The 24,155-nt window shown below is 44.4% G+C and overlaps 1 protein-coding gene across 5 annotated transcripts in view; it reads right to left on the bottom strand.

Annotated features, from left to right (window-relative positions):
• Positions 1 to 662: 662 nt before the first annotated feature.
• The window catches only part of TAOK3 (TAO kinase 3), a 93,918-nt gene continuing 70,425 nt past the window's right edge, over positions 663 to 24,155 (bottom strand). For 4 of the 5 annotated variants that reach the window (XM_037392069.1, XM_037392158.1, XM_037392251.1 and 1 more), the window contains 8 exons: positions 17,380 to 17,514; positions 8,933 to 9,169; positions 8,198 to 8,326; positions 7,016 to 7,219; positions 4,060 to 4,299; positions 2,875 to 3,087; positions 2,245 to 2,427; positions 663 to 2,116 (listed from right to left, as the gene is read on the bottom strand). In XM_037392069.1, the coding sequence (XP_037247966.1) occupies positions 1,955 to 2,116; positions 2,245 to 2,427; positions 2,875 to 3,087; positions 4,060 to 4,299; positions 7,016 to 7,219; positions 8,198 to 8,326; positions 8,933 to 9,169; positions 17,380 to 17,514 (1,503 nt within the window). In that variant the 3' untranslated portion in view covers positions 663 to 1,954. Of the gene's footprint in view, positions 2,117 to 2,244; positions 2,428 to 2,874; positions 3,088 to 4,059; positions 4,300 to 7,015; positions 7,220 to 8,197; positions 8,327 to 8,932; positions 9,170 to 17,379; positions 17,515 to 19,158; positions 19,447 to 24,155 lie in introns of those variants that run through there. The other variant, XM_037392341.1, reaches the window with a different exon arrangement.

The following is a 24,155-nucleotide window of genomic DNA, read 5'->3' on the forward strand; positions in this document are numbered from 1 at the left end:
AGTTGCTTTCCTGATCCTCCAGCAGCTTGCGGCAAGGTCTGGTGGTGTCTCCTAACTGCTTAAAGCAGAAAATGAACCTTTGGTCCAGTCTGACATCTTTAAAAGAGATGAAGCTGATATAACTACTTCACAGAACTAGAAGCCTTCCCCCTTTCTCAAAGGTCTGCACCCAGGTGGTCTGAGAAACGGGTACTGAAATACTCGGCACGCTGCAGCAAGGCCCTGGAAAAGCCCGAGTGAGGCTGTAACTAAGAAAGGTGGTTGTTTCTGCCCCAAGCAGTTTTTCAACCCAGCCATTAAAATATTTAAACATTAAAACAGGGATTGATGGTTTTTCAGGAAAACATCCCCAGTTACCAAAGAGGGTGGGTGGTGACAGGTTTGAACAGTTGTCCTTCGCGGTGCTCAGCACTGGCTGAGCCCTCCTGCGACTTCTCAGGCTGGAAGTGGGACACAAAAAAGAAAACAACCCACCATTCCATTAGCCTAAAAACCTGCACTGTCAAGAACCGCAGGTTTGAACCAAAGCCCCCGAGGTTCCCGATCTCACCCCTTGGTGTCATCCGCAAGAGATGCGCTGGCAGGAGCGGTGTGTCACCTCCCTGCTCCCACCTTCAGACTGTGCTGGGGAGCCGCTCTTCCCACAATGAGACAGCGAGGCGTTGTGATGAACACTTTTATTTACAAATATAATTAAAAGCTCTGACAGTTATTCATGCTCTTCCTTGGAACCTGAAAAATGTTTTTGTTGTTTTGTTGGTTTTTTTGTTGGGTTTTTTTTGTCTTTTTTTTTTTTTTTTTAAAGTGCATGCAAAAGAAGTAAAGCCTTTTTTTTTTATCTTTTTATTGTAAGAAAATACACAGTTTGAAAGTGTGAATAATGCAATATTTGTGACCAAGATCATGGGATTGGGGGTGGACTTGGGGGAGGAACGAAAAAAAAAAAAAAGAAAAAAAAAAAGAAAAGAAAAGGGCTGGGGATGATCTAACAGACAGTGTAGACCTCCAAGTACTGAACTGGAGAGTAGGCAGGGTGGCTGGGAGCAGGAGGAAGGGGGAAAGAAGTAAAAAAATTTTTGATCAGAGAAACAGTTAAAATACAATATGAAAATAAGTAAAAGCTCTCCTTAAATTCCTTCTATACACAAAATACATGATTTGACAAAGCCCAATTTGTGCTACTGGGATCCTGTGGGCTCATTTAAGTGTATTCACATTCTCTGCGACAGCAGAAAATGATTATGATACAATCAAGAATATGCCGAGGACTGAGGTCTCATCCCCGCCTCGCCTGGCATGGTTCTTCTAAAAATCACCAGATCTTCGCCCCGCCCCTCCCCACCCCCAAAAAAGTAATAATATGTCACCACTGATATGTACATCACGATTAAGTTTTTTTTCTGTAAAATGTATCAAATTTTTCAATCTTTAATAAAATTTTTATTATTTAATTATTCCTGATGAATAAATACCAAAAAAATAAAAATAAAATAAAATTATGCAGCAGCTAGTTAAGGTAAGGCTGCGGATTTAGTCTCTCTCCCCCTGGGTTTGTATATATCTTTTGATATTTATTTTTTTTGCTTGTACTTTCATTGATTGGTGGTAAAATGAGTGATTGCTCAAAAGCAACATACATCCACTTTTTTTTTTTTTTTTCCATTAAAATTGTCTCCAAAGTTTTCACTGAAACATTTTTAATCATTGCACAGAGACATCAATACTGTGACATACTATGGAAAAGACTGCCAGGAGCTGTCCTGCACCGGGACTTGACACAGGGGGAAAGGGGACCCCTGATGGAGTAAGAATATACAGGCACTAGTCCGACACGATGTCAGTAAGAGAGACAGAAAGAGAGAGAGCACGCCCGTTAACATGGGGAATGTTGGTTTTGCAAGTTTTATCATTGTTTTGTTTGCTTTTTGTTTTTAAATGGCAAAGAAATTTAATCTCATCTATAGTCCTCCTTGGGATATTCTAATGTGACCAAATTCCCAAAGCCCATTCGCAAGCTCTCCATGTCAAACGTTTCAATCTCTCGCTCCTGCCTTTCCAACAAAAACTTTATCCTCTCGCTGCGTTCCTTCTGGAGGGCGGCTAGCTCCTCTTCGATCTGAAAGAAGCACAGTCAGCAGCCCCTTAGCAGAGCACAACAGCCCCCAACAGGCTGCACCAACCCCGTGTCCGAGGTGAGATCAACACACGTAGCCAGGTGCCCCCAGCAGCCCACCCAAAACGTACCTTTTGTTCCAGATGTGCCCTGCGCAGCGACACCCGTTGCTCCAGCTTCTGGAGTTCTCTTTCATGCTGTGCTTCTGTCTGCATCTTTATTTTGCTCTGGTATGCGTTGAGCAGCTCCATCTCCTGCTGGAGTTGCAGTCTCAGGGCTTGGCATTCCGCTTCTTGGGCCTCATCCAGCCGTAGCTGTAAGATCAGAGTAAAACAACAGTCAAACCTCCACCGGTAATCTGCTCCGACACGAGACACACTGCTCCTCCCCCTCCAAGCCGGGGAGCCTCTGCTGGTGGTGGCAGAATGAGAAAGCAGGAAGGGCTCCACAAACAGCTGCCTCCCCACTCACACAGAGGCAGGAGTTGCCCACAAGATCCAGTTCTAAAACCCTAGCATGCGAGGGGCAGCAGGGGAAGGACGCGCGTTCTGGGGGATACCTGTTACAAGAGGGAAGGTGCTGCCTGATGCATTATTTAAAACAGTTGTTACAAACACAACCGCATCGCTAACCATCCAGTGGCTATGATAAGAAGAACGCAGCGTGCTACGAAGACTGATGGCCTGGCTGTCCCCCGCCTGCGCACACCTCGGTCAGAGCCCCCCTGAACAGGGACAGGTGCCGCCGGACGCCGCACCTACCGCTTGTGAGGCCATCATCTCGTTGATGCTCTGCTCATACTGCTCTGCCAGGATGGCGAGCTTCCTCGTCTGCTCATCCTTCAGACTCTTCAAAATTGTCTTGTGCTCACTCTTTGGAGTTACTTCCAGCTGGTGATTCTTCAGTGCTTTGTACTGCTTAGTTTGTACTTTGCATGTGTCCTGGAACTGCTTTTTGATCTGCATTTCCATAGCCTGCCAAGGAAGGAACGATGTGAAGAGCACGAAGAGCTTTGGGAATGGAGAGGTTAAAGTACATCCAAATAGGTGGGTTGGTGGGAGACAACCACAGCTCCCCTGTACTCTGCGCTGCCTCCTGCCCCTGCACCCAGGTGAGTGGGACACGCTTTGCGCACGCAGCGATCTAACAAGCAGCATCAGCTCAGGTCCTGCTTCAGCAGTGACCATGGGCCTGGGCCAGGAACAGGATCCACTAAGCCCTCCCCAGCCCAGGGCACGTCCACCTTTCCCCGCTGCTTCCTACAGGTCGCCCAGCCCATCACCCTGCCGCTTGCCTCCCCAGAAGCGTTTGCTTTTTCAGGGCCTCCCAGGTTGTTACCTCAGCGAAGCCTCACCAAGCTGCCTTCCCCGCAACCGCGTGCTACACAGAGACTGCGGATCTGAGAACTAGCAAGTGTGTGAAAGTGAATAAAAGCAATGTACCTTTTTGGATGTTCAGAGGAGGAACAGAAATCTCCCACAGCAATTAGCTCGGAGGTTTCTAATCAACCCGCAGCCAGCTTAGGACAGAGCGTAATGCTCAGCACACCCACGTTCCCTCTCTCTTGACTTTGAAAGCGAGGAAGCACCACCCAACCCCCTTCCATGCTGAGGTTTATAGGCTGATACCAGCAAGGGCCTGAAGCAAGCACAGCTCATCAGAAGCAAGTTCTGTAACACTTTGCTAAGGACTAGCCTGTTTTTACCCAGCAGCCTCAACGAGCACAGCACTTAAAAAATCCTCCCTGAGCTCTCTGCTGGAACAGCCTGCAACTTTCTTCTACCAGAGCAGCCCTGCGCAAAGGAAAGGGATGCAAGGGAGAGCACACAGTGCTGGTGGAGAACGGTGGCTCTGCAGCGTGGATGCTGCACGGAGGAGGCAGCAAGCACACAGAGCAGCCTGCCCAGCAGGGCAGAGGTTGGAAGGAGGAGGAAAGCTTCCAGCACCTTCAGGTTCTTTGGTTGCTGCCGGAGCTCCATGAAATGCTTCCTGTGCAGCTCCCGCTCTCGCCGCTTGTTATATTCCAGCTGGTTCTCAAGCTCAGTCTGGTGCTGCAGCCGGATCAGGTCCATTCGCAGCTTCTGCAGTGTGTGCAGCTGCCTGTACTCCAGCTCGCGCGTCGACTCGTCGTGCCGGATCAGCATGGCATGCTCCATTTCCTTCTGGGTCCGCTTCTTGTTTAACTCCTGCACAAGAGGACAGCAGAGCACAAGACAAAAGCTGAGGAGTGATTCTCTGCCCTGAGATGCAGTGGTTCAGTTTGTGAGGTGGGGTGTCTTTGTCGCTCATCTAGACAACATCGAGGGCTTCCATGTGCCACAAGGAAACAAAACCCCAGCAGCAGGATGGGAACGCTAATTGAGCGGCCACCTAGGATCCATCCTCCTGTAACCTGCTCCTCTGGTAGCTCCTGGATCACCCAGGGAGTCTCCAGCAGGCGGCACTGGGACCACACGCAAGCCCTGTCTGACGGCTGAGGATCACAGTTGTTTTCAGTAAGTACATGCCGGGGTGCAGAGAGCTGGCAGCGTCTGGGCTGGGGTAACCGACAGAACTGGGGGCTCTTATTTGTCTATTTTAATTACGCTGCACCCCTGCTAGTCACTGGGAGATGAGGCTTCTCTCGTATCACCTATAGCAGATTGGCCAAAGCAGAGGTGAACAGCTCCAACACATCGGGTAAGAAAAAGAATTTCATCTACTGCTGTGTAGAGGTGTTTTTTGGCCCTAGGTGCAGCGTGTTTTCCAAAACAAGGATACAGCCTGAGCCTCACACAATTTTGCAATGTGCACATAAGAGTTTCTGCACATGGTGCCCTGCAGTCTAGGAAAACCTTCACTGAGCTACAAGCCAAGGAAGAGGAAGATACCAGATTCTATCCCTGATCGCTGCTAATACTTCTGTCTCAAGGTATCGGCAACAACCTGTGGAGCATGGAGCTGAATCCAGCTCAGTCGAGCAGTAATTACAGCTGTACCCCTGGCTGATATTTGGTGACCTTCACAGATGGTCTGCTAGTACATCTCAGTTTCAGCTCTCAGGTTTACAAACTCACGGCTGTGCTTCATGCTAGACTAAGACAGGCACAGCAGGGGCTGCCTTGCAATACACACACCGCCCAGCACAGGGAGGGCTCAGCCTAATGAGTTTCTGCAGTAGAAGAAAAAAAAAAATAAATCTAATTATTCCAAGTTGCTGTTGCACGTTGTAATTCTCAACATCAGCACCTGCAAACAGGCACTTCAACCCCTTAGGCTGTTACAGCTGTGACAGCTTTAAGCTAGGATGGGGAACAGAACAGGGCCAGGTCTTGTCTTTGCATTCTTGGCCCTAAGGATGTTGCAGATGTTTACATTTAACCAAAACTTGCACCTGGACAACCAAGATCAAAATCTTAAATCTACTGGTGTGCTGAAATCACCTCCCCCTTGTGCAAAGGCGGGTAGTGCACTGAACAGCCAGCACGTCAGCTCTGAGTGGTGGTACTTGTGCCTGCCTTCATCTTAGGCCAGGACAGCCAGGCTCTCTCGTGCCCATTCCATGCCCCATTTCAGTTCACACAGTATGAACAAACAGAGGTGCTCCACTTCCCATTGCTTTCTCACTTGTACAAAAAGAACTTCTGTGGTTACTTCAAATACCAAGAAAAAAACCCATTTTGAACTTGTTATTTACCTCAAGTGTCTGATCCAGTGAATTTGAACTAGTTAATAGGGATATTATTTTCAGGAAATAAACACTTAGATAATTCTGAAAATTAGGTCTCTTAAATGCAGCAGCTCAAAGGAGTGTTTCCTGGTTAAAATACCATGATAGGCAACTGAATTCTGTTCTCATCCCTGCCACAGAGCTTATATGCTGTGATAATGGTGCCCAAATCTGATTTTTCAGTCATTCATTTTCAGGGTGTCTGAGTTGACATGTCTGGATGTGATTTGCAAACCAGCTGAGCAGTCCCAGGCACATCTGAAGTCAAGGGCAGCAAAGCTCTGAACAGGTAAGGATACAGGGCAATGTTAAGTATGCCAGAAAATTTGATGGTAGCAGACCAAGTACATGATTATTAGAAATTTTTGACCGCTCGCTCTCAGCCTTTACACTAAAATACCATTTCATCTGATAGTCTTTATCCAAAAACAACATTAATAAAGAATTCAGATACTATAGTGATGCCCACAGGAAAATCTACAAGTAATAACTCTTTCTCCAAAGTGGTATTTGACTACAGGCAGCCTGCAAGGCAAAGGTTAATAAACTAATGAGGAAAAACAAGATGCTGAATAGCTTCTCCTTAACAAACTATTGCCCATTCTGTGCACAAATTTGTGTGGAGCCCAGTGGAAAAGCAATATCTGATTATTTGAAGATAACCAGAATGCAGACACATGAGAGGACTGAATTTTTGGTATTTTTTACATTTGTAGCATTTCATTCTGCAGTCTTAATCTTGTTCTTTTAGGGTTATCACTGGTTTAATACACATATTTCAACTGTGTAAGTTTTCTTTAGCCAACAAGTAGAACCCCTCATGCGATGCCCTTTCAGCCATCCTACTTGCCCATGGAACTCATCATGGACAAACTGCCCTGTGCTGTGAAAGAAGCCCAGCAAGATCCCCCAAAAATCTCATGCCCAGGAGCTCAGGTGAAGCACCTGATCCAGAGTGAGTGGCCCACATAATGTTTCTCTCTGCAAGTCAATGATGCCACCCCTCCTCAGTTAATAAAAGCAGCAACATCCTTGTGGAAAACTATTTTCCAAACTGTGTTTCCTATGTTTTTCTCAGTCCTGTTTAGCAACTGGGAACATGAAGATCTAGCACCAGTCAGCAAACTATTTGACGGACACGAAGCTAAAACAATTAAAGAAATGCTTGCGAAAGGAAGCGAAGAGTGCCATACTTCCCGAATGTTCTGCTGCTCCATCTCGTGCCTCTTGATCATCGTTTTTCTCTTGAAGAAACGGCAGTTTTTGTCATAGTAGAGTCTCTGCTGGCTGAGAAGATGGGCCTCCTCTTCAGCCTGTGTGTGCTGCAGGTTCTCTTTGTGTTTGGATATTCTTTCTTGCTTCTCTTTCTTCGGCGTGCTGTGGTCCTCATTCATTTCCTGTGTGCATACAGCGTCAAAACAAGACTTCCCTTAGGACCACAGTGACACAGGATTTGGAGGACCTTCAGCTACTGCCTACTCCTCTGCCACTCAGTTCATTAAAGGACACCAAAATCCTGACTACACCACCAGGTACCAGCAGAACCAGACTTATCACCTGGCCATGCCCAGCCCTACCGTCTTCCAGAGTGCTATTATGACCCACCAAGAGGAGGAGGAAAAAGTGGCCATTGAACACAAACATCTCAGGGGCTAAACAGTGCAGCAATGAGAAGTCAGTAACACAGCACTGCAGGGGAGGCTCCAGCTGTCCAGGAAAGAGACTGGGTCAAACTCCTCAGCTCCCTTCCCAGCTCTGTACCCAGGTTCACGGGAGTCCAGCTCAGGCTTAGGTTTTATTTCAACAGGACTCATGCTCAATTCTCTCTCCAATCAGATGCCCAGCAGGGCTCATCGCTGTTCATTTTCTCACCTCTACATTCTTAACAGCAAGCTATTTTTGCAATGCGGTGGGGATGCTGTACTTGAGTAATGCAGTTTGGGATAGACAACCTAAGTTACTACTTCTTCTAATTCATATAAGAAGCGATCAACAGGGCTTTTCGTCAACTGACATCTAAATGGCTGCTCTGATAACTCTCAGCTTAAGCAAAAACACCCCCCAAAAAACACCCACAGATGAGGAAAAACGGGAAGAAGAATTCTCTGTGAAGTCCCATTTTCCCTCATCACCCTTGGTTTCAAAGATTCTGCTCTACAGCAAATTGCGAAGGTACCTCTAGCACCCTTACAGATTATGCTAGAAATGCTGCCAGATGCTCCCAGATCTTGAAAGTTTACTTGCTGAGAATCTAAATTTGCTTCCAAGCATGACAGTATCCCTTAAACCCCTGGGCTGGCCCAGGTTTATCAAAACGAAAGTCTAGTTCGTGTTCATTCCACACCCCTTCAGCCCTGAAAATGATGGTTTCTTGCCTCTTTAATCTTTTCCTTGCAAAGCTTGTATTGTTTCTTCTGACTTTCTAAAAAGGTCGCCAGGTCTTTCTTTTGCTGAGCCAAAATCTGTTGCTGGAATTTCTTTTCATCTGCTGCAGCTGCCTTTGCCTGCATGGCACAGAGAAAAAAAAGAAGAAAAAAAAAAAAGAAAAAAAGAAAAAAGCAACAAAGGGTGAGGGAGCAGGTACTGAATCCAGCACAAATCAGTCTTCTGTTGTGCGTTTTTTGGTCTGTCATTCTCCCATCACTGTGCTAGACAAAGCCACGAGTAAAACCCCATAATGCCCACATACATTGAAGACTTTCCTCATGCTTCTTACCTCCGCACCAAAACCACTCCGGAGGGTAAAACCCCACTAATTCACCATACAAATTAACATGTTGATTTTTAAACAGACTGAGACAAAGCAGCAAGCTTAGTCATTCCCTCAGCCATCAGGCAGAAGCTCCCTCCAAGGTCCCCACAGGGTCTGTCTGTCTCTCTTAGCCAGCTGTCCCCAGGTGCAGTATTGGTCAATGCCAATGGAGTGCCCGTTATCCAGAAGGTTGACTTGTAGCTGTGAAGCTATTTCACAAAATTGGCCAGGGCAGCTCCGGATAGCAACCATGGAGCGCACTTAACACAGGTTTTAAGCCACGTTTTCACAGCTTCTCTTAGAGATCTGGTACTCACCTTTCCACAGGTACAGCTGTGGAACCTGTAACTCTACTCACCTCTTTCTCCATCACAGCCACTTGCTTCTTGGCCAGCTTCTCCAGCTCAATGGACGAGTTGTTGGCATGCGTCTCCACCTCCTTCTGCAGCTTGAGGCGGTGCTCGTCCATCTCGGCCTTCAACTTGTTTTCCAGGGCGATCAGCTGCTTCTGGTGCTGGCGCCGCATCCGCTTATATCCTGACATCTGTTCCCGCAACTCGTTCTCCTGCTCATGCTCATGGATCTGTCTTGTAACCTGATGTCAGGAAAAGGGGAATTGCTACATGGCCTTCTTCACAAACAAGCTGTCATCATATTAGCTGCTTACCTGTAAACTAGACCCTGTTTTGCTGTACTCTTAGAAATCAACTTTCAGAGAATGCTGTTCCAGGTTTCAGCTGGTGCTGCTGTTTAATGTCACAAACAGGGCCATAAAGTTTTTCTCTCCTGATTTTCACCTACCCTGTCTTTTCCTGAGAACTTTATGTGCATTTTCAGTAACACAGCAGAAAATGCCATGTTACAAATAAAGGAAACAGCAGGTTACTAATCACTCCAGGAAACACTAGAGGAGGTCTGGAAACAAAGGTGGCTGCTGGACAACCTTCTCCAGACACAGAATTCAAATGCTGAGGGTGACATGGACTTACAAGATGGCATCCATCTTGAGAACAGCCCCCAACCCACCCCATTCTTCCCCTCCTCCTCAAGTCACCATGATTCCAGTTCAGTCCCTCAATACCTATTTCCTGCAACGAGTAGCCTCCTTCAACATTTCTTCTTAACATTCAAGAGGATGGCAGACTGAGCTCATTCCCTAACAGCACCGAAAGTTTTCTAACAAGGGAACACTGTTCTGGAACAGTGTGCTCTTAACGAGATTGATCAGATGGTCTAAGCAGATTTTAAACCCTGCGCAGCTGAAACAAACTCACAAGTTCCACATTCATTTCCATGCCCGAGAGTATCTATGTGAAAGGAAGAAAAAACCCCAGTAAGTTGTGCCAAAAATTTCAGAAGAAAATGTGAATGGTAATGCTTCCATTTCAAAAGAAGAAAAGTGTCCAAGACTGATTTTTTTATTTATTTTTTTTTTAATACAGTCCCAGGAACTTCACATAAAAAGATCAGCAGATCTTTGTATTATGCCAGTCCTGGGAGCCAAAAGCTGGAACTGGAGTATAGGTGTAGAGCTGCAGTCCCTGATTCTGTATGAGGCGACCTCTTCTTTCACGCTTAACAAGTAGGAAGCAAAGAGCTCAGCCCTTTGAAGGTGATTGTTGAAGCTTTACGAACCAACAGTCCCTCCTGCAGTATGCAAGAGCCCAGTCTTCCTGATTAGTTTCTCCGCAGCAGCCAAGAGAAAGAACCGGCACCTACTACAGTACTGCTGTCATTTCAAGGCTGTTTTTCAGAGATCTTCCAAGTAAGTTCAGACGTAGGATGGGATGCACCTAGACCTGAGAAGGTTCAGGTTCAACAGAAGAAGAGCAGCTGCTTTACCGAGCAGCAAACCCAGCCCACTTGCTGGCAGCCCTGTGCTTCAGGACTAGTAGCCGATAGGAAGCAGCAATCAAGTCAGAGCTCCCAAATCAACAAGCAAGTTTAATACCAAACTGATGTGTCACCCAAGGCAGACAGCATGCTGCCACCTGTCTCAGCTCAAATGACTACCAACACTTGGAAAGAGTGTGAACAGGAGGTTGGGAATAGCCTTCCAAAGCCTTCCCCTTGAAATAGATTAGCAACAATTTACAGTAAATAGTTATCAACCAAGAAAATTCTAGCCAGAGTCCCAGAACAGAAACAAAACATGAAAGGATGAATCTACTGCCTCTGTCTTTCCCCCATCCCTTCCAAAGACAACCCCAGAGAGAAAAGGAAACCAGATGACAAAGAAAAAGAACTAGCCTGACTACAGCACTGTCAGACTCCATTACCAGGAAGCGATGATGGTGGGTTACCACATTAGTGTAGTCAAACATCAGCTACAAAGTAAGTGAGGATGGATACATAAATCACATCCTCCTTGTACAAGGAATTTTGGGATGTTATTTTGAAGTTGACTGGATAAAATATATACTTACACCTCAGCAACGGGTGTAACATAGCAGCCTTCAAATGCTCGAGACTAGGTAACTGAACAGATCTGAGCCAGACACCAGGAATATGTGAGATTGTAGAAATGACTACAGAAACATGAACACAGTATTAGCCCTGCATATCGCTATAGTTCAAAAGCTTTTTTTTTTTTTTTTTCCCAAATGTAACAATGACATCCATGCTTTGCAGAAGTTGGTAAGCATTTGTGGGAACATTTCAGTCAATTTCAGCAAGAATAAGATCTCTGACAGAAGCTTCCAGGTAACGAAAGCTCCTCTGAGAAGTCTTCCAGGTTAATTTTAAGAGACAGATGTCAGGTAAGACAAGGCAAACCCCCAACATTTCACATATGCCATTTACTATGTTATATGACATACGACTTGGAGAAACAGGCTTGGTCAGGGACTTGTGGAGAAACGGAGATACGTTAACTACCACGCAGCAGGACAAGATCTTCCTGGATGTGCTGTTCTTGGGGCCTGGCCCTTTTGTGAGCAGCAGGACATTATGCACCCGCTGCTCCAAGAAGGTGGCAGAACAAAGCAAACAGCAAGAACATAAGAAAAAATGGATCCAAGAATTTGCTAGCAACTTGACCAGTCTCCCCTTTGGTCTCATCTCTAATGAGATTTAGAATGTGTACTTATTTACAGCAAAAAACATAAAAGTTTAATCTTTTTTTTTTTTTGCTGCTCCTGTGCACTCCATTTCCAGTTTTGCTCAGCTTGCCTCTATCATGACAAGAATTTCATTTTTGAAAGATTTCACATTAGGTCTGAGATATTTATCTCCAACAACAGGATGCAATTACTAATTGTAACACTGGCTGATAAAGCCTTCCGGTCACAGCAGAAGACAAGACATTAAGAAGTCAGAGGAAAGCAAAAGAAGCATTTCATTCCTTAAGATAAGAGAGAAAGAACAGGAGACTTGGTGGACATCTCATAGATTTAATGCCTGCATTCAGCATGCTCGTGCTAAAGATCTAATTTGTCACCATAATGTCTAATAAAGATGAACACTCTTCAGAACTCCATCTTCGAAGACAAGGTGTCCAAATGGTGACCTCAGGGCATGGATGAAATTGGAAGAAATTAACGTTAGTCACTGAATATGACCATTCAGTACCAGAGAAGTACTTCAGATTAAGCATGTCAACACACGAATGAATAAAGGATTATGGTTTTAAAGATTAAGCCCCTAATGAATGAACAGCTTGAACAATCATTTTAAAAAGAAAATCTGGAGAAGTTCCAGTAATCACCTTTCTGGTGTTCTTAGACAAAGGCACTTGGAACTTCACAAAGTATTTCACAATCATAATCCCCATAGATTATGATAGGAAAGAAAGATGACAACTGAATTGGTCATTGCAAAATTTGTTCTCCACATAACCAGACAACATCAGGATCCTTTAAAGCAGAAAACTGCAGTTTCCTGAAGCTCTATCTGCAGCATGCAATAATCAATCAGGTCATCAGCAGAACCAAAACCCCTGCATAAACCAGAATAGCTTTTATTAAGGTATGAAGTTTGTCAGTTTCTCTGTATCTTTGGCACACACAGAACTGAGAAGAGAGATGTCTTTTCCAACCTGCTCCCACAAGCAGTTTTCTTGCCATAAAATCAAAACTTTTCTTCTTTCAGCCCTCCAAGATTTTTGCTTTATGTAAGGAAGCTGGGCTCGCAACTTCTCCTTCAAACTAGCAACTCTTTAAAGTTGCTTTCTCTACACTGTTTAACCAAGATACTGAACACTCTCCTAAAAGACAGTTTTGATAACCTCTTGATAGCCAAATGAAATACTGAGCTCGTCTTTGCTGCATGAAGCAGAGGACCAAGCAAGACACTGCCAGAAGCCCCTTACAGCAAGAGAAGAACTTCGAGATGAGAAAGAACAAGGTCAATACTTTTAGAGCAAAGACCTATAAAGGCAGCAGCCAGATGAGTCCACTAGGAGAAACTCAACCATCTGGAATAAAATGTCATTGCTTCAGCAGAACAGGGTGCAAGGGTACAGCCATCATGTAAACATACCTAGTATGGAGTCAGACTGCCCCAGTATCATTTTCATGGCCAAAGAAGCCTGCTCACACATACCTAGACATTTGGCTTTGCAGACCCTGGATGAGATCACATAATTTGTTTGCTGGCATTTGGATTTCAAAGAGAATGCCAAGGCCTTCGATAGAGTCCACACCGTCTGATCTTTCTATGAAATTTTAACTATTAGATCATTTAATTTGAAAACTGTAACAGCAGCTATCGAGGAAAGGCATGAGGTGGTGGGGAGTTAAGGAGTCAAGCATGAAAGACAACCAGAAATGCAGATCAATACATCTCTGCACATATTTAAATAACACCTTTCACTTGAAAATGTTGATAGCTGTAATCTTAGCAACATGCAGATCCTCTGCCCTTCTTTTTAAATAACAGCTTTCTGAGCCTGAAAGCTTAGATTTCTAGTTGTAACTTTTAATTTATGCATCACTGATAGTCTGCAAAATAGCATGGAGATGTAGTAGGTACCCAATCTCCATTTCAGATAGTAATTTTCACTGCAACAGCAGAAATGTGCAGCATATTTCCCACCACTGTTCCAACTGAGTGATGGTTACTGTTGCCACAAGTGTCATTAACAAGAAAAAAAAGAAAAAAAAAACCCACCCAACAGACAGTGGTGGTGATCTACACAATGACCAAAGAGAAAGGTGGTCCAGGAAAGAGTGACTGTTAAAATTGTTGCTTGAATTATGACCAAAGGTAAGCTCCTTCAGCTCTCTTAACTCCATTTGCTCATTTTTTTTTCATATTTTTTTTTAACCTGAGCAGTATCAAAGCATCACTGAAAGACTAGAAACTTATATTGACAGCTTCTTTCTTGTGGATAGCTCATTTCACTATTTGGAAGTCTGTCCAGTTCCCTTCTTATTCACATGATGCTTTTGGAGAGCAAGAGGGCCAGAGAATCACACTTAAAACCACTGAGACATCTGGAGTATAGAGCTGTCTAATGTAGTTCTCCTGTGACCCCTGCACTCACTGAAACTACTTCAGCTTGTTTTTGGAAAGAGATCCAACTTCCAAGTTAAGAGCATCCTTTTAGAAATGCCTATCTTTCTTGCATCTGCAATATCCCGATTTAAGGGTGAATAACAAGGACTTGAGGGCCCAGGATGCTGGACTCCACCAGCAGAACAGCTGTGAAGCAACATGCATAGCCCCCTGCACCCAGACTCTGTGCTTTCCTCTACAGGACCGCCCTGCTCTTGTGTTGGGGGGTAATGTTTCACAAATCCCACAAGCCTAAGTTTCTACACCCAAATACCATCCCCTATTATTGAATTTGGGGTCAGAACTCCCATTGCCTGATTCTCTGCAATACAGGCCACCTGATGCTCTCAACCCCATAACCGTTCCGTGCCCAGGAAGCGGTACCCAGCTGCTGAGAAACCAACTGATGGTCAGCAGCAACGATGTAGGGAACCATCAAAGCATGCCGGTTTGCTTAGTTTTTAACAGTGGGGTCTCAAGCACCCATTCACACAGGATTCATTTTATTCAAGATGCTGTTGAAAGCATAAATTAACACAGACAGATGAATAAAGTCTGAATTTCTGGTTTCACACTATAAATTCCAGACATTTTTAGGTCATTCTCCCCACATCAGCTGCACGGCTTGTTCTCCCCACAGATATTTAAGCAGGAGACAAGGAGGCAGGCATGAGAGAAGTTTTCCCTTGGCCAGAAGAGCAGCAGCATTCAGCACCACTACCCACTGACATCATCCAGCCACCGAGCGGTGATCGAATGCATAGTGATAAAAAAAAGTGTGCTGACAGCCACGCCGGCACTTCAAACCCAAGCACGTACACTGGCATTCTTCATGTTCTGTGCAATAGGTTTCAGCTTAGTTTTTTGGGTTTTGTTTTTTGGGTTTTTTTCCTAGATTTTCATTTCAGAACATGAAGAGGTGAGAATGAAAGATTATTAAAGGGAAAAGTCCATCACAAGGTTAACTGAAATGAAAGAAAATATTTCTGTTGTAAACACTGGGAAGCTTCTCCCCCACCACATAACCTCAGAACCTAAGGACACAGTACCATCCACTGTAGTACCAAGGTGGTGCTTTGGGAACCTCCCTTTATACTGGGAAGGGATATGTGTGCCTATGATGGGGATGACAAAGCTTTTGCATGACACATACTACCATGTGCTTTTCCAAAGACCTGCTGGCTTACACTGTGAGCTAATGGGTGGGACTTCCCTCTCCCCTAAAAGATACTGTGCTGTGCATGTATGGCTCACCTTAGGTGTGCACCCTAAACCCTCCCAGCATGAGCCCAGACATGCTCCGTATCAGAGTATGTTCCACAGAAAACAAAAAAAAAGAAAAAAATTCTTTAAAAAGGCAATCATCTTCCCCACCCAGTATTAATTCTATCTTTATCATCATTTGGTCACAGAAGCAGAGAGATTTAGCAAATCCAAGTGACTAAAGGATTAAGACAGACACAGTCCCAGCCCCACAGGAGGCTGCTGTGGGATTTAGGAGTGACCTTGGGAAATTAGCTGTCTTCCCCAGAGCTCAGAGGTCTGGGAAGGCCTCATGGTTCATACCTTCAAACCAACATCTTCCATAAGCTCCCAAGGGGGCCTTGCTATGCAATACCTTCAAACCACCCAAGCAGCCCAGGGATGACATATTCAAGGCAGATCGGAGTTACTGACTCTGGTACTGAAGGCAGGACAGAAAGTGCATCAGCTTTCCACAAGGAGTAAAAGAATATGAATATATTCAACACACATATCTATTTATCAATCAAAGTGTATATACGTTTCAAGTATGGTACTTGAGTCATTCACCATTTCTTCCTTCCAGCCAGCCTAACTGGATCCTACTTTTATCTGCTCAGTGCAGGCAATAGTGCTGGCACTGTACTGGGTGCATGCGCACACACACATGCACACAAAAGAGAAAAATACAGAAGGCAGAGGGTCTCCAGGAGACCACAGATCCTGCCTGTGTCAGGTGTGCTGCGTGAAGTCCTCTAATGCACATATTTCTAGGTCACTTAGATTGGGGCAGAGGAGGGAGGGAAGGGGGAGCAGGGGACACTGGCCTGAGGAATGCTCAGGGCATGCATGACTCCCCAGAAGTATACCTGCAAAAGATGGAACTCAGATGCTCCCCTTAAATGCCAGCCCACGAAGCATCCAGCTAGGATTCTGGATGCCACAGTATCATTTTAGATTTTAGCAGCAGCCACCACAGAAAATTTCTGGTTACTAGCACTGCTGCTTTTCCCTCCACTCACAACCTTTAGCTGTGGTCACACATCCCCCCCCACCCCCCACCCCCCGTCTTGTGCATGTAGAAATGGGAAGCAATTTGGGGGAATCAAGAAATGGTGGTATAGAAGGAAAAACCCCACCATTCAAGCAAGGTAAAACAAGAAGGGGAGGGCTTGCTGGTGTAATTTCGGGGTTGGTCTAGGATGATGTCATAGCACTGAGCAAGTGCCATGGCCAAACAGTGGGTACTTTCTAACGCTCCCTGTCCATCTGACCTCTAATACCATTGGGCTGAAATACTTAAGATTACATTTCTTTTAGCTTTAAAAGGCCATTTTCACTCCTTTCTGTCAAAAATGTTGCTACTGACTGCAGCCCGTGCGGATGCGAGGTGGGGGAGGTGGCACGACAACTAACTCTTCCGGCACACACCCCTTTCCCTACTACAAAGGCATCCACAGCAATCACATTTGCAATAGTACAAATCTTGATGGATTCATCCCATCCCCCTCCTCTTTGTAAGCCCACAGCCCGCTGTAAGCCCTCTCCGTTATCGCAACCCAGCAATCCTTCCTAGGGATCAAGCTGAAAAATGCAGTCACGGTACAGTTGCTTGAAATAAATGAATGAATGAAAAAACAGCCAGCAGCTCAGCCAGGAAGCAGCAATCTTATTGTTTCAAAACCCATCTGCATCTCCATAGCATTTAAGCATATTTCACACGAGGACATATACCCACTTTATGCACATGCAAATAAACATATCAACAAAAGAGAAAGGTAGAAAAAGGAGGGGGGGGGGGGGGGGAGAAAGGAATCTGAGATGATATTAACTTCACCCAGGAAGGTGGCTTATCTCCCATACACTGGAAATACACAGAGAAATTAAATATATTCTACATTTTACATCTCACACACACAGAGCTAAAATATCTTTCAGTGCAATATCTAGTTGCTATGCCAACAACAACAGCAAAAAATAATTAGGAAAGGAAAAAAATAAATCCTGACCCCTTTGCAGAGGGAGAGGGGATGAGAGGAGGTGGGGTGGGGTGGGGTGGCTGCTTACCAAAGATGCTGATTTGATTGTGGCAAAGCGCTCTCGGTTCCGGTAGTGGAGGGCCTGATTCTGCACTGACTGGGTAGGCCGCACCTCAGGCCTGCGATCCCTGTGGCCCACCTCATCCCTTATAAATACATGATCCTGCAGAAATGGATAAAAACAAGGAGAAAGTCCGGCTGTGCTCTTCCCGCGGCGGCTGCCTCTCTCTCACCCCTCTGTCTGCACAAGCGCCGCTGTTTGAGAGGCATAGTTCAGCTCTCTGCTAGCCCCGGCAGCTCCCACGGTACAAAATGAATAAGCAACACATTGCAGGCTTGGGTTCGGTGTGTCAGCTGATCGCTAGCGGGATGCCTTCTGAATCCCTGGCTGGTGGTTTTTTTTTTTTTTTTTGTTTGTTTTTTTTTAAACCTCCAGTATTACATATGTGCAAAAAGAAGACAGACTCAAAAGCATAAAGCGATGCAGAGCGATCGGACTCCTCAGAAAGGTCGGGTTCAAGCACTGCAACAGAGCAATCCCGTTAAAAACGTGATTTCCATGTCTAACAAAGAAGATGCTGTTCCCTTTTAACACAAGAGCAACATTTTGCCTCATTCCCTTTGCCGAGTGGTTGGTCCTCAATAGGGTTTCTTTGTCTCTTGTTTGCTATCTGCTGTGAAGGACAAGCATCCTGGCTAAAACCATGGCAGGCTGGAGAGGACCAGGAAAGCCTCTGTGACCACTCAGGGATCCTGCTTTCCAGTCATGATCCTGCACAGTTCTAGCACTTTCTCTCCACAGCCCACAAAGGATATTTTTTTTTTTAATTATTTTTTCCCCCTTTTAAAGCAACAGCTCACAGGTTTTAGCATGAACCGTTCCCAGTGCAATCTCCCCCTTGCTCACTGGCAAGGCTTCGCGAGGAGCGGCTCCGTGCATCTGCGAAACGGTGCGTGCAAATTTTGCAATGGAACAAAGCTCTCATCGAGTGTATAGAGGAGGGACCCTAAATCAGAAAGGCCGGTGAAAAACACCACCGCAGTCTTGCCAATTGAAATGGTGACTGCCAAAAGTCAGCACACCCACAGGCTGTGCCTTCAGGATGGAGCAGCCTTGGGACACCAGGCACATCCCGCTGCCTCCCCCTCAGCCTGCCCAGCGAGGCGAGCTCCACAGGGCAGCAGTGATGGTAGCCAGCGTTGGCACATCTGCCACACTGCTGTCCATCGCACTTTTGTGACTCACATCCTCAAGCTCCAGCTCCTAAAAATCTCAAAGGAAAACTGAGATTCTTCTTGAATGAAACCAAGTTTCCAGCTGTCAGGCGTGTAAAATAAAGGCTGAAAGTGCCTATGCCAAATGGCAAATAAAAGATGCCAACACTTGCAGAGAGCAGCTGCCTCCATGCACTAGGTGTTTGCAGGTGAGCAGAAGCAGCTTTGCCACCCTGCTGTGCCAGAGCAGACACCAGTATGGCCAGAAAATCCTATGGTGAGAAACCAGCCAATATGGAGTAGCATCTCCACCATGACACTGCTGTCATACTGAGATCCTTTCCCATTCTGCAGACACTTGCTCCCCTCTCTGCTGTCCTCAGTTTCTAGGTGCTTCTAGTCTAGACGCACACACGTTCAGCCGCTTTCAATACGATTCTGTAAATTATTTCAAGCAAAAGCCAAACAGGTACAAAAATGCTGACGTAAAAGAGCTGAATGACACACTGATTTAAAGTGCTCGAAACCCAGTACCCTCTTCTCATATCCTTCCCTTCTGAGCGTTTCTGCTCCATGCTCACCTCTCACTCACCTTTGCACAGAGAGAGCACAACAGCCAAGGCCATCACACAGCCAAGCCTGCACCAGCTCCTCCATATCCCCTCAAGGGAGGCAGAACAACAGTTAAAAAAGGACAGTCCTCCGTAGAAGTAGTAGGATTACAGAGTGTAATAAAAAGTTGCAGTTTCATTTTGCGTTGGTTATCCTTACACTGGACTTTCCATTGCGCTGTCGGAGCAGGGGAAGGCAGTCCTACAGAATGGCAATCACTGGTAATTTGGGTTCATCTTAGATCTTCAACTTGTGCCTGTTTGTATGACAGGCAGGGCTCTCAGACTTGCTTGCTTTCCTGAGAGAGGTACACCTTAGGCTTTAGAACAGTCATACCAAAAAACAATAAAAATCCTTGCTTAAACACTGAAAGTTTAACAGTATCACTCAATTTAATTGGACTTGTGGCTTCACTAGAAGAACATCAATCCCAAGGTTTCTATAGATTTGCAGCACTCTTGCCTATCAAGTAGGTGTAAAGAGGATTCTGTGAAATGCAACTGGGGATAACCCAAAGCAGACAGGCTGGCTACCAACATCACCTTTCAGTTTGCTATTTCTACCTGTGTGTTTTGGAGCATTCCAGCACAACGGCCCCCTATGCAGGCAAGGGGCAGTGCTAGACAGCGCTGAACTTGGCCTCTCGCTCTCCATCAAGCGGCTCTGCAGAGGTAGATCTGTATTTCTGGGGCTTGTGCAAACACAGCCTCATGTGAATGCACTGTTATGAAGCAAACTGGAGCAAGGGGAAGGGAGTCAGCAACTGCAAAAGGGAACTCCTTTGTTACCGGCTGAAACTGGAGCACCTCACATACAAAATAAAACTGAATAATAAAAAAAAAAAAAAGGTCCTGTGGTAAAGATCTATACAAGACTTAGCCATCTGAACCATGGAGGAGCTGCTGTTCCTCTACTGTAGCTACGAAACTAAAGTGGAGGCAGGAAAAATATTACCCACGGTCACACACAAAGCCTGCAGCAGAACATGTAAATGTACAAGGTTCCTAAGGTCTGCCAGCAACACCCCAAATCCCTGGCCCATCTTCCCTCTCCATTACATTAATGTACCAGGGTGAACATGCAATATTAAAACCAGAGCAGCCGTAAACCACTAAAAAACCCCAACTCTCAAAATGGGCATTCAGGTTCTTCAGAATACTCCAAAACACCACCTAAAATGACAAGTTGAAACTGTAATTACTTCTTATATAAGAAAAATTAATCGGTAACAAAATTACTTTGTGTTATCTAAGAGGTGCATTCTTAGAGGGCAGAATGTCATCCTGGTCTTGTTTTACGGGACTTATGGTTACTTCAGGGCACATAAGAAGCTCACAGCAGAATCTAATTGCCTTTCAGGCATGTGAGTTAACTGCATTCTCCATTTCAAATTGAGCTGGGCAAGGAATGAGAAAATTCCTTTGCAACTGAGCAAGCCAAAGAACCAATTTCAAGTGGACAGCTCCTTAATCTGGGATCTAAGCCTTCTGCATCAGGCAGGCAACCACTAATGACTCTCAGCTAAGCCCACAGAAACTTACTAGGCAAAACATTTTTCTGAAAAAACCTGTTAAGCTATCAGAGATAAAAAACACTTGACATGAAGTTACCAAACTAGCAAGTCACACTACCACAGAGACTGCTAGTAAAGAGACCTGTAAGAGAAATAAACCTAAGAGTAGCCACATCTCCACCAACCTTCCTCAGACAAAGTGACTGATGGCTACTATGACAAACACCTACCTACAAACCCAGAAAATAGATTTCTGCTCTTTTTTAATTTTATTTTCTTCTCCAAAAGCTTGCTGAGAGACACTGTGATCATACCTCCTTGCAGATGTTGGCACAAATCAGGAAATTTTGTTTCAAACTTTTAGCTCAAGATTTGTAGGAAACAAAGATCCAAAACTGGCACCTCAGTTCTGCTTGAAAGCACCCCAGAAACTCATCAAGTTTGGGTCAGGGTATCTCTCAGCCCTAAATCTGCAATTCAAACATTGGTTTATTTTTAAAGTAATGTATCTTCTGTGTGTATTTCACTTTCCATCTGTTTTCTGTGTTTATTGCAATATTTGCCTTATGAATATTACTTCATGCATGCTTAGATCACAACTCTCATTAAACCATTAAAATCCTTGTATTTAGGGTCAACAATCTGGAATCTTGAACTTCCTACTAAAGAAATTAATTGTTCTTCTGACTGTATTATCTGCTACACAAACAGTTTTCAGGTTGATGACAACAAATGGGGATGTGGCTGGGTGTTGGGTTTGACATTGCTGATATTAGCCAGGACAAAAACTCTGAAACATTTCTACAGCATTATCTGATCAGAGAGCTGGTAGAGCTCCCAGCTACTTAACTGATGCTAAAGAGCAAGTCTCTCAAAAACAATGAAATAACTGAAAAGGCAGGACTCCTACATATATTATGGATTAATAGGTAACCTAAAAAAATATATAAATTGTTTTTGTGTAAGTTAACCTCTGGATAAACAGAAATACAGAGAAGCAGTCGAACACGTGTTCAGACAAACTGATGCAGTTGGCTTCCAGCTGGATATCTAAATGGCTAGCACTGGCGTATTGTCTGAGCATCTTACAATGTGCATGGGTTTCTGCTCAAACTGATGCTCAAGGTCACCCTACAGAGTAAGAACCTGAATTCTTCTTTCTAGAGTCCCATACCAGCTCTACCACATACACTTTTCACTCTCCTCACTGAAAAAAGGGCTTTACCATCCCCTGCCTCAACACCAGTACAGTATTTCAGGAATATTTGCTTAACACCCACTGCCATGCATTTTTAAGAGCAACACTACCAGCATGTTGCTAACAGTACTTTCCTTTTATGTTCAAGATATTCTGACTAGACTCCTTCCTAACACTTAATAATTAAATGGATCAGATATTATTCTAAAAACAAAACAGAAAATTATGTAGCTTGCTCTAAGAAATGCTAGGGGAAAAAAAAACACCCACTAACACATTGCTGCAACAAAACTTCCTCAATGAATGAAATACCTGCTCAGAAGACAACTGGAACAAGCAAGCTATCTAAGCAAACAGAAAATAACTCAGTAGGTAGATAGGAGTTGATTTTTTTTTTTCCTACAGAAATCACAAAAAACTGGGCAGACAGATCTATAAACTGCATTTGATATTTACATTTTTTCGGTATATAACGTGTCATATGGCTGAAGCAACTCTTGCACTGACAAAGCATATCAAACACAAGAATTAACAAAGCACAGATAAAGAAGTCCCATTATCTTCAGCAGCTGATTTAGAAACTAACATCAGCCCCACAGCAAACAGACCACATTGGAACTAGCCTAAAGCTGAAACATCTAAGCTTTTGCCTCAAAAGGAACATTCACTTGCACACTGCATTTTTAGTTAGGCACACCAACTAAAAGCCTCCACAAGCACTGTTTACACAAGAGGATGCACTAACTGAAAAGGACTGCCAGTCTCCCAGACAAATAGCAAAGGCAATTTCTAAGCCATAGTAAGGACTTTAATGGAATTGCAGCAAATCTCTTCCTTCTAAGAATTTAAAGAGCAAGGAAAACAACAGTGTGCCACTTAATTTTAATACATTGCTCAAAATGCCTCAATAATCTGCAGAGAGGTTTAAGTACCAAGAATCTTTCAAGAAAAAAGGCTTCACGTTACCAACCTGCTTGACATGATTCCAGAAGGTATGTGAAGGGTCATCGCTGCCAGCACATGCAAGCCAAAACTCAGTAAGTCATTACCTAAATATCCCTTACATCTCATAAAAACAACATCTTTTCCAAGTATGAATCATAAATCTTGATATGGAGGAAAACACCCTCAGCTTTGCCTCTGCTGTAACTCATAGAGCCGCCATACCAGAGCACTCTCCATCCACAGAATTCAGCATGAATGCTGCATACTAATTATGGCAGTGATAGGCACCATGTACAGGTTAATTTAATGGATTTGGAAAGTCACTCAAGCTGCAACAGTTATTACAGAAATATGTTTTTATTAAAGACACTGGGCAAGAATTTGTGATGATTGACTATGAACATCTTCTTTTCATCCTTTTGTTATAAACTAGATTTTAATCAGAAAATTTCCCTAACATTTTTATTGCCCAAGTTTCATCTTCGTACATACTGATGATTTTAAGGCTGAAATAAGTAACAGCAACAACTCTGTATTGCGGCGGAACAAAAAAAAAACCCGAACAATTTTTGTTTAGATTAAAAGAGAACAGCCTTTTTTACTACTATAAAGTTTTATGGAATAAAATACCATGTGGGAGCATTCTGAATCCTGCCACTTGGCATATTCATTTAGGACAACAAAGTATTATTTCTGGGAAGCCACCTGTACACACACTGACATATACCAGCAGTTGAACAAAGCAGATGACTATCTATGATGCATCAACTGATGGCTATATTCTTAGGGAGCCAAAAAATCTTCATCCTCATTTTAAGTTTAACTAACACCTATCTACTTTTAAAATCTGGGTTACATGTCTTTGAAGCACAGGGTATTTGGAATTTAACTCCCTGCTTTATTTTGTCTGTCTTATTTTTGCGCTCCCAGATACAGACTTACAGAATGGTTGGGGTTGGAACGGACCTGTGGAGGTCTTCTAGTCCAGCCCCCTGCTAAAGCAGGTTCTCCTAGAGCAGGCTGCACAGAGTCAAGTCCAGGTGGAGTATTGAATGTCTCCAGAGGAGACTTCACAGCCTCTCTGGGTAGCCCGAGTGTGATTCAGCACTGGAACAAAGTAAAGAATTTTTTCCTCATACTCAGATGGAACTTGTTGTGTTGCCGTTTGTGCCCACTGCCCCTTGTCCTGTCACTGGGCACAAACAGGTTTGCATTAGAGCTGTCATTTACTCTTCAGTTCTCAGCCTGTGCAGCTGTATAACTGAATTGGCTCCCAACAAGGAGATGGATGTGAGAATGTGTATGCATAGGTAAGAAGATC

The sequence above is a fragment of the Falco rusticolus genome, chromosome 1 (assembly GCF_015220075.1).
Source record: "Falco rusticolus isolate bFalRus1 chromosome 1, bFalRus1.pri, whole genome shotgun sequence".
NCBI classification, from domain to species: domain Eukaryota; kingdom Metazoa; phylum Chordata; class Aves; order Falconiformes; family Falconidae; genus Falco; species Falco rusticolus.